Source organism: Erpetoichthys calabaricus, chromosome 6, assembly GCF_900747795.2.
Source record: "Erpetoichthys calabaricus chromosome 6, fErpCal1.3, whole genome shotgun sequence".
NCBI classification, from domain to species: domain Eukaryota; kingdom Metazoa; phylum Chordata; class Cladistia; order Polypteriformes; family Polypteridae; genus Erpetoichthys; species Erpetoichthys calabaricus.
This window is the reverse complement of record NC_041399.2, coordinates 86,084,552-86,095,931: the sequence shown is the minus strand read 5'-3', so window position 1 is coordinate 86,095,931 and position 11,380 is coordinate 86,084,552. Positions and strand designations below refer to the sequence as shown.

At 37.3% G+C, this 11,380-nt stretch overlaps 1 protein-coding gene across 2 annotated transcripts in view; it reads left to right on the top strand.

The window, feature by feature from the left end:
• Window positions 1–8,287, top strand: part of myo10 (myosin X) — a 442,319-nt gene extending 434,032 nt beyond the window's left edge. For both annotated transcript variants that reach the window (XM_051928931.1, XM_051928929.1), the window contains 2 exons: window positions 2,808–2,999; window positions 7,296–8,287. In XM_051928931.1, the coding sequence (XP_051784891.1) occupies window positions 2,808–2,999; window positions 7,296–7,406 (303 nt within the window). In that variant the 3' untranslated portion in view covers window positions 7,407–8,287. The remainder of the gene's footprint in view (window positions 1–2,807; window positions 3,000–7,295) is intronic.
• Window positions 8,288–11,380: the final 3,093 nt, after the last annotated feature.

Below are 11,380 nucleotides of genomic sequence, written 5' to 3'. Positions count from 1 at the left end.
GGTGAACGAACTGCACATTCCATTTTTAAAATACTGTTGAGGCTGAATACTACTTCCACATGCGCACTGCCTGCTCATGTGCCCGCCCCCAACTCCTCACCAAACACATCCTGAGTCACTTTCTCCCACGTCCACCCTCGCTCTCAAGGCATGCGCACTGCCTGCTCATGTGCCCGCCCCCAACTCCACCTGAGTTGCTTTCATCTGTGTACAGTCCACATGCACCTGTGAGCCACGTTGACTGTTCATTTTCCAAACACATCCCTGACCCCATCAGATTCAAATTTGCCTTTTACTTTTACACGCAGACAATTTCCTGTTAGATTGGCCTTTGCAATGATGCAGGAAGCAAGACGCACGGAAGACAGAGCCACGCCCACCAACTCACAGAGCCCCGCCCACCAACAATTCACTAAGCAGCCGACCATGGCATGCAAGACAAGAGATCATGGGATACGCACGACAGCCACGCCTGCCAACTCACAGAGCCCCGCCCACCAACTCTAAGACCATGGGATACGCACGACAGAGCCCCGCCTGCCAACTCTAACCCTCCTCGCGTGTCATGGGATACGCACGACAGAGCCCCGTCCACCAACTCTAACCCTCCTCATGCGTCCACCCTCGCTCTCGAGGCATGAGCAGGCAGTGCACATTGGGTACGCATGACAGAGCGTTGTTCTTAGTCACGGAAGCATAGTCATACAGTCTGCTCAACAATACGCTGACTACATGAATACTTCCGGAGTTTATGGCGGCGAGGCAGAAATTGAATATCCCTGACCCCAACAGGTTCAAATTTGTCTTTTACTTTTACACGCAGACAATTTCCTGTTAGATTGGCCTTCGCAATGACAGTTAATAAGGCACCGGGCCAAACTTTCAAAAAGATATGCCTGTATCTGCCAAAACCAGTTTTCAGTCACGGGCAATTGTATGTTGCTCTCTCCAGAGTTCCATCTTTTCATTCACTCACAGTCGTATCCTCAAACCCACACCATTTGGACAACTGTGTCTTTCAGGAAGTGTTCACACATCAATAAATAATTATGCAGCGTATGCTACGCCGCGGGTTGGCTAGTTAGTACATGAAAACACTCCCAGACATGAACTGAACACCTTGCTTCCTTTGTTGACTCAACAAATTAGCTGGATGTGAAATTAAGTTTCACATTAATTTAACTTTGACTCATCATTATACTTGACACATTAATACAAATATCAAGAATAAATAATAAAAACTCAGCATAGTGTTTCCAAATGCTATCTACATTTTATTAGAATCATTTTACTGTATGTGCTAGTGTTTCTTGTGTGTGTGGATATGTGTTTGTGAGGGAGAGAGAGGGGCACACAAAATAAAAGTTCTTATATTGTGGCTGGTATAGAGGATGAGAAAAAAAGGGCTCTGTATGGATTGTAATGAAGTGGACTGTTATACAATAAAAGCACTAGTGTGTGCGTATATGTGCATGCACCCAATGGAAACAAACTATGAATATTTTAGCAAGAGGTTCTTACATTCATATGTTGTCAAGAAAGACTGCATTTTCAGTTTTGAGCAAAAGAATGCATGAAAAAGAAAGAAGTCTATACTTATTTACAAAATTTGGGTGAATATCTTTTCCTGGAAAGGGCTGAATTGCTTTCTGCAGTTGATATGAGAGTCAATCCCTTTAAAAGACTACAATAATGCTACAGTTTGTTTTGCTTTAATTAGTATGTAATGTATATATTCTATATAGGTTTATAGCTTCATTATTATTACAAGTGCAGAATTTTGTAAATTGTTACTTGCATGTGGTAATCAACATGCAACACATCAACTATTAAATGCAAAAAAAAAAAGTTTAAAAATAAATTTAGGTTGCAAATTTGTATTGCAAGTGTCAACATCACATCTGTTTTAGTTTGAGTACCATGTATATATTCGCATATAAGTCGGGTCTTGAAATCTGAAAAAATAAATCATAAAATCAGACCCTGACTTATACGGCCGTTCAAAAATTTGACACTTAAATTTAAAAAAAAAAAAAAAAATTTTTACATTTTCCTGCTTCCTCCAGTCTCGCACCAGATTCTCAGACACATCAAATTTTGTTGTAGCTGCACAGTTAACAATTTTTCTCCACTTCAATGACTTTTAATTTAAAACCAGCTTTATATTTTCTTCTGCTCGAACGCTCCATTGTAGATAAAGGTGTATAAGGGTGTGAGATACAAAAAACGAAACATTGCAAACGTCGCTTCAGAATATTTCGGGTATTACCATGTGGTCACGTAGGCACAATACATAGAAAAAAAGGCAGTGTGCTCCATGGTTACTCTCTTAGGTGGGCGTTAGCATATCATAATCTCTTGGACCAATAGGGTGAGTTTTGCAGCATTCAACTTATACGTCCGACATTATAAAATACCGGAAATTATATGGTAAAATCAAGCCCAGACTTAAACGCGAGTATATACAGTACTCATTAAGTATTATAGTGGCTATAAGGGTTCTTTGTGGTACTTAATTATCACCTGTATTTAGCCTTCAGCATCAAAAGTTGTATTAATATTTCTTGGGTACAGAAAACACCAGTTCAAATAATGTATTTATCTAATGTGATTGTGCAGTGTGGCAAATTTTATTTCTTCCCTGATTAATTGTGTAGATTGTAGTGGAACTATAAATAAACACATTCTGTTCCAAACTACATATAATAAGGAGTTAGCCTTTCTTGATATATTCATAATTTATGACATTTAAATCACTGTCTGAATAGTTAAAAGTTTTTTTTTCTTCCTCTCCTTAACTCTTTCAGTCCAGGGATGGGAAATTCCCTCAAGAGCTGTGGTTAGGTGTTAGTGCTGAAGCCGTTTCCGTTTACAAGAGAGGAGAACCCAGGCCTTTAGAGGTTTATCATTACGAACATATTCTATCCTTTGGTGCTCCAATGTGTAATATGTACAAGATTGTGGTGGATGAACGGGAGCTACTCTTCGAAACAAGCCAGGTATGAAAACGAATATTCTTTGATTACGTTTTATCTAATTTTGAAAGCTGCATATATGAAATGTTTTTTTTTAAACTGCCTATTAAAAAATCACATTTTTTTAATTCTTGGCTAATATTTAATAATAATACTGAAGTGGTTTCAGTAAATTGGCTAAGGTAAGCATGGGCTCAATTGGGGGGGGGGACGACATACTAAACTAATCTAAAGCCACAGATATAGCACATCACTTTTTGTAATATGTGAAATATGTTATATCATATTCATTATTTGGAAAGTAGTGTGTGCATAGTCACATCTTAATACATAATTCACCTGCCTTCTCACTCACTCACGTCCGTCCATAGCCGAATGCGCAGTCGCCTTCTGCGCACGTCCGAAGCCGAATGCACAGTCGCCTTCTGCGCAGCTGCCCAAAAAACCTTACGAGACCGACATCCAACCCCAACATCATGGTAGGCGGCGGATTTACGGCCGCAAAAATTGAAAGAGAAAGGCGACTTCGATTAAAGCTCTAGAGGCCTGAAAGGCGATTTCAACTACAGCTCGGGGCCTAATTACGCATTCTGATTCAATTACGCATTCATTCAATACACCTATATCAGGTTTGTAGTGCTTATACTTATTACTATTCCATATTGTACTGGAACATTTATCATTCAATATTATACTATAGGCCTGGAAAATTCATCAACTAACAGTACAAGCCTGTACAGTAATGAGTAAAGCGGACTACAATCATTACAAAACAACTTCTTCGTTACTTATCATTTGTTCTTCATTCACTGCTGACACAAACTCATACCCGTTTCATCTTACGTTGTCGAAACGGGCTCTTTTGTCTAGTTATTAATAATGTTAAAGACTGATTAAAAGTTGTCCTCCTTTTTAGAAAACTGACATAAAAGGTCATCTTATGATCATATACTGTATTTCAAGCTTAATTTAAACTAAGCAAACATATAACTGTTTAATTTTATTTGTGGTACATAATCAAGGAATAAAAGATGGGACTTACATTTTTTTTCAATACAGATGAAAAAAGGTATACAAGTGTACATTTTGAAATTAACCTGCCAATCTAATACCCTGGAATACTTCAACTGACACATATAATAGAAGTTTAACATTGCAGTTTTGGTATTATTTATTTTGATGTAAATATTAATTTACATATTTTTTATTGGAATAACGTTTTACTCTGCCTTGTAGATTTGTCAAGTAGATACTCTAAGAAGGTGTCTTTTAAAATTACATGGACTTCAATTGTGTTTATGTTTAGCCAAAAATCTGGGGCACTGTAAGTTTATATAGAGAGTTTCACAGGGGTCGGATGTTACATTTTTTAGAACACAGACACTGAGAATGTATTTATCTTAGGAAAATTAGACAAAAATGTATAGATGACAAACAACAAATGTTAGTGCAAGACAGAAATACACAGCAAAAAAAAAACATGCAATAAATATTAGAAGTATTACGTTCATAAAGATTTTCTTGTATGTAGGAGGTAATGGATTCCAATCAAAAATGTAGGATCAGTACCTTCCAAACAGTGAGCTACATATTTTAAAAGTATATCACAGTGATGTGGGTCTGAACTCTGCTGTTGAAATAAATGATTATCTAAGTCCAGGTTTGAAAACTGAAGTAAAAGGCTGTTTCCATATACTCCTGCCATCCTGTCAAACACAACTGGACCTTGCACAGCAAATAGAAAATGAAATGCAAAAGCAGTTAACTTGTTCATCACAAGTTCTTACAAAAAAAGTTCATCATCAAGTCTTACAAAAAAAAAAAAACTGTGGAGATATGAGTAAAATTCGATATTTTGAAAATAATACAAAAACTATCTTGTTAATTAGTGAAGTCTTACAAAATGTATAGATATGAGGAATGAGTGAATCTGTTTGCAGAAAATGCAGTACTGACTCAAGATGCAGGTTGTTGCATTGACCCTTGTGAATTAGCATACTCTTTAATGAAAAATGCCTAATGCATTTAGTTCAGCACCTGCACAGGTTGTTTGATCTTTACACACTAGTGGTAACCTGTAAGTACCTTAAACCGTTGATAACGAGAGGTAAGGTAGTTATTTCAGAGAAAAAAGTCTTGACATTTCAGGGTATGGTAATTACAGTCACTAATACTGGTGCCAGAAAGTGACAATATGTTATATGCTGATTAGCACGTACAATGTAAGACTTCAGGGATTGTGTCAATTTTGTACCTCTCCAGAATTGAGTGTTTTACATTATATAATTCTTGCAAATACATGCATCTGTCTGATAACATATTAGGCATGTTTCCATCCATTTTTTGAACGCATTATTTCTAGTACTCTGCTTCACAGATTCTGAGGATAAAAAGCACATGACAACAACCTATCACACACAGGGCACTAAATGTCTCAGGGGCACACCGGTTATTCCAGGACAGATTAGACTTCCCCAAAAAAATGACTTTATTTCTTTACTTTAAAATGTATTGTGTGTATTGACTTAATGGGAAATTGCTTCTTGGCCTCTGTCTTGCTAAATATGGGATACACCTAAAAAGTTGCTTTAACCACACCCTGTATAAAAGTACAGACCTTGCTTGTATGCCTTTGACCAATCTGATAAAATCTTTACATATCAGATGAAAACTGGGTATGTGTTCACCTAACCAAAATACCTCAAATTGGTCCAGCATCCCATCCACCACCCCTCCCAAATTACTATACTGCTAATAATGGCAAATTGAAATTTGCAGCACAATGTTAAAACACAGTTATATTCGCTAAGTAATGCATGACAGAAAGCATTCACAGAAAAACAAGGACATACACACGTGTCCTATCAGGCAGCTCTTTGAGCTTTGGAAATGTGCTGGAAAGCCATCACAGAGTTTGATTTCTAATTGTGTTTTATAACGTGCTCTAGCATTGAGATGAGCAATCACAGTCGCCAAGTGTGACATCCCCTCCAACTAGAAGTTTTTTTAATTTGAAGTTATTTATATACCATGTAAATTGTGTTCATATCTCCACAGATCTTTTACCTATTTCAATGTCTTTATTCAAGTGTTGAATAATTTGGTTTTATCTGTATTTTGAGTGATCTTTACTCTGTTCTTTAGAATTTTTTAATGGTTTTCCATCCTGAACACTTTTTAGAATTTTTCATAATATTTGCCAAACCTATAGGTCACATCTTGAAATGCAGAAAAAAATGTACATATAACTAACTGAAACATAAGAAATGGTAGAAAAATTGGTCTTAGAATATTGGATAAGAGCTTGACTGGGTGGTGACTTTTGTAGCTTTAACATGCAGTTTACGTAGTTATCGCACTATTCAAACGGCCCGTGATTACACTTAACTGCTTGTGGCAGCTGACCTAATTCACACCAAGATGTACTGTGTTTGTTTTCTTTCTTTAGACTGACATTGGCACTAAAATGATGCAGAGTAATTTCCTTATACTGCATCCATGCACTGTCATCTTATGGCCCTCTCCTCCAATTCTGATGCAGGCATTATCTTACCCACTGTTCATCATGGAGCAGCTGCTGGTTGGCCTGTCCCTATCAAAAAATGTTCCCACTGATTATGCCCCAGTGAATTAGTCTTATCATTCTTTCCATCATAATGGGAAATTGCATTTGCCTAGCTATTATCTGCCTTGCTTTAAGCATTATGAGATGTAAATTGCTTAATTTTCTGACTACAACTGTGCAGAAGCTTCTGCTCACAATATATTTTATGTCTCTTCATTCAAATGTTTTCTGTTCCTTGCAGACACTTTTCATAAGAGAGAGAGAGAGAGACTCCCTAGTGTTGACTCTGAGTATGACTAAGGCTCAGAATTCTAAGTATTTATGGTTAAGCTCAAGTCATATTCAGGCTGATGAGTAATGATCTGCTTTACAGTGTTAAGTCTGTTAAAAAATACCTTTTTTACTGTATTATGATGATTGGTTTACATGTTTCTGTTACATGTAATAACATTTTTTTTTCTTGTTGAAAATATTTTGACATGTTTTTTCTGGGGTAAATAAACATAGTGCTTTAGGAGGCTACTTTACCTTGCTACATATTGTAAAGAAATTGTAACATTTATAATGTATCCTGACACCCACACTAAGTTCTAAGTCCCGTAGCCATTCCTCATCTTGCTGTATTGATTTGAGAGTTTTCCCTTATATCTGATTTTTACATATAACATAGAGTATAGTGTGGCACTTGCAGTGGAATTTACAATTTTTTAACCATTTGATACTAATATTTAAGTCATGTTTTACTTTGTTTCTAGGTGGTGGACATTGCTAAACTAATGAAAGCCTATATCAGCATGATTGTGAAGAAACGCTACAGCACGTCACGGTCCATCAGCAGTCATGGAAGCCAATGTAGCAGCAGGTGAATGCAGGCTTTTAAGGATTCTTGCTGTTCTTGGATTTTGCCTGCAACATAACATTTGTTGAAAGGTGGATCAGAAGGTGGATCATAAGCAACTATAAGCGACTAATCTTTGTACGCTTCTAATGGAAGACAATTAATCTTATCTAAACTTTGAAAGCTTTACTCTTTTCATTAGAGTACCAAATGTGTAGTTAAGCTAGATGCTGCCAATGTGGTAGTACAAAGTGCCTTAAAGCTACCCTCAGAATGCACTGACTCAGTGCCATGAGACAGCGTAGAACTTCTAAATATCAGCACTTGTACCAAGGAATGGCTTTTAAGTGGAATGACGTAAGTGAGTGTGGTGTGTGTTGTGTTCTTAAGGCATTTGCCTGGCAGGTGTTCTGTTTTCTCCAGGCGTAATGTTCCTTGTTAGAAACTTGGGTGTTTGTGAATTTTTTTTTTTCCTACATTTTTTTCATGTTCTCTTAGGCTGCCAGATACGTGTTCAGTGTCCTCCTGATGTCTTTCTCTTTCTTTTCATGTCACCTAATTATTGGAACGCTGCTGGCAGCCTTCCTTCAGGAAAACATTAACAGCATTCGTACTATCTATCTATCTATCTATCTATTTCAAAGATGTGCCTTTTTTGTATTATATGTATTGATAATTTGTAATCCATATTTTAAAAAAATTTTATTGTGAACTTTATTTTAAGTGCAATGTTTTATAAAATAGAGGGGTGTACATTTTCGTTACCTGTTAATATCGACTAGACTGATAAGAAATGAAAAGTGTTAGCATCAGTCTAGAGCAGTTAATGCAGTCCAAAAACATGTAACAGCTGTATTTGTAAGAATTCAAAATGTGTACTTAACAGCCATTAAATACTGATTTATAGTGTGTGTTGTTTTTATGTTGTTTTCGATGGGAAAGACGGCACAATTGTATGCATTGTAGCATTGTAATTTGTCAAGTTGTGACCTTTGTTCTGTACCAGGCTTCCACACCACATTGATATATGTCCCTGTGTGAGTTGACTGAAAGTCACATGCACAGTCTCTGGATTCTCGTTTGTCTGTTCCTTAATGGACTGGTATTCCAGTTCTGACTTTTCTAATGTCTTATGTTTTATATCATCTCTCTTTTACCTAAATAAACACAAACCACTCTTAGGTAAAACAGACAGAAGAACAGCAATACAAAAGTGTCTTGAAGCATTTTGATGGCTCACACTATTTATGCTGAATGCAACACACCTATTTGGTACCGTGCAGGATGCATGTCTGAGTCACATGAAAAAAATCTAAGGCAAAGATTATTTGATAAATATTAAAATGAAATATTTGTAATTTTTCAATGAATAGTAGTACACCACAAAAATTCTTCTTCGTAAGTAAGCCTAACTGATAGGTTTGCTGTTAAGTTTGGTACATTACAAAGAACTTGTATATTCTTTTCTTTCTAGTGACAGTGGGTACACCACAAGAGAAAAGATGTAATGAAAGGCACTCCCTCACACTATCAGTGATAGAACAGATATATATATATATATATATATATATATATATATATATATATATATATATATAGAAAAATATTATATCTTGCTTTGTAAATGGCCTTTGATTAATGTGTCTGCTGAATAAGTAATAATAATAGAATGAACCATTACTTCAATAAAAGGTAGATGGCAGTGTTTGGACACGTTGAACGGTTTTGCTGCATTGTCATGGGTTTTGCAGTACTATACAACAGAGTGGACAAACATGGACTGCTTCTGCCACCTGATTAAGGCATCAACACAAAGGCAATTCAGATTTGTGGATGTTGTACGTCGAATGTAAAGAGACTTGTGTACACTGCATCACTGATATTTACTTGGCAAAAATTTTTTATTTCTTTACAAGTTCAATAAGAATATTAATATCTTGCAGTTCTGCTCATACATCCTGTGTCAATGCACGCTGTGTACTGGCAGCAGTCTGGGCACCAGCTTCTGTGACTCTTGTTTTTTTCTTTACTTTGTGACTCCACTTCAGTTAGTAATACCTCAAGGTTACATTCACTTAAGTTTTGTTTTCTGACTTTTTCCCTCTGTTCTTCTATGCTTTGCACTAAAGAGGTCAGTCAGTGATATGGTTTATAAATTTGTGACAGGCAGTGACAGCGAGTCAATAACAACATGTGCACAAGCTCATAGGATTAATAGGATTAACTTGATCTGAGATTTATAACAGAAGTTGGTGGGGCACATGGAATATGTATGGTTTTATAAATCTGATATTTTATATATGTGTGTGTATGCAGTTTATGTCTTTGAGCATAACCAAAATTTTAGCTTGGAATCTAAACAAGGTTTTAATTCCTGGAATTGTTTGCAGTGTTATTTTTTTTTTTAAGTTTATCATTTCTCTACATACATGATGCTCCTTCTAAAGTACTTCTAAAAACTGAAATAAAATTGTTTTTTTATATACTGTAGATAATGCACATCCTATTCTGAGTACTACCATAGAATATATTGTATAATATTGGTTTACTAGGACAGGTTAATTAACTTACCATCTTGTCAAGGACAGGCCCAAATCCTTCATCCCCTGTTCATAGTATCATCAGTCCTCCCTGTAATGGTGCGGTCAGCTCCAAGCTCCCACTCCTGTTTGGGAGCCTCCGGAGCCCGCCACTGTCAATACTGTGTGAAATAAGCGTCCCGGACACAGGCAGGCGGACACATTTAAATCCATCACCACACGTTTATTTACAAAGTATTTACAAGTCTTAAGTGCACCACACTAACAAACCCCCACCGTCTCCCAAAGTCCTGGCTCCTTCACTGGCCGTCTCTCTTTCCTTCACACAACACACTCAGGGCCTCTCCTTGCCGCCTCCTCTCTGACCTCCTCCACCTCCTCACCCGACTCCAGCCTTGATTGTAGGGAGGCGGCTCCTCCACCTCCTCACCCGACTCCAGCCTTGATTGTAGGGAGGCGGCTCCTCCACCTCCTCACCCGACTCCAGCCTTGATTGTAGGGAGGCGGCTGCGGACCACACCCGGCCACCTGCCACAATACTCCCCTCCATGCTTCCCCAAGCCGCTTCCTCCTTTTAATTTGGGACGCCGTGACGGTTCGAATCTGCCCATTGCAAAAGTGTCATTTGGAATACATACATTTCATGTGTGTTCCATGTCTACAACAATTAATGTAATCACATTGTTAAAACAGAAACGTTTTTCATGTTTTAGTAACAATTGACAAAATGTAGACATGAAGTGTATAATGTGTGAAGTCTGACATCCTAATATCAAATAAATGATTTCACAAAACATACAAGTATATATAACAAAACAAGTGCGCTTTTATTCAAGAATATAACTGCAGAAAAAGAACTTGCATTAGGTTGCGACATTGACACGCACCTAATACAACCGCTTTGGTGGTGTATCGGTAAGAACTACGGACTTGTAATCAAGATGTTCGCTGGTTCAATCCCGGACGCCTCCATTTTGAGTAGTGAGCTGCTCTTATTCTTCGAATAAAAACATATTTGATTTGAGTCTGTAACAGCTGGTGTAAATTTATGGTAATTGTAAAGGTTAGCGTTTTTTGTTTTTTTTTATCAGTTTTATTTTCTCAGCTCGCCCCGATCTGAAACTGCTGTTTTCACATAAAGACACGCTATAGCAGAGGTGAACTCCAATGAGGATGAGGGTTCTACATTGGAGAAAGAGAACAGATGCCCTCCTCGCAAGAAGCGTCCACTCACATATAAGAACCATGCAGCTGCACCAGGCATAAAGGCGAAGATGGCACCGTTTGGATACAGCAACATATCGGCCGTCATCCTGCCAGTCAGTCTGCTCCACTCCTGTCCTTCAAAGAAAAAAGCAGGTCTTGCAGAGCTCGCCAACATATCGTGCAAAGTCCTATTTGTGATGATGTTTTTGATGGTCTTTATATAAAATTCATGTATATGTTACTTATATAAAAGCCA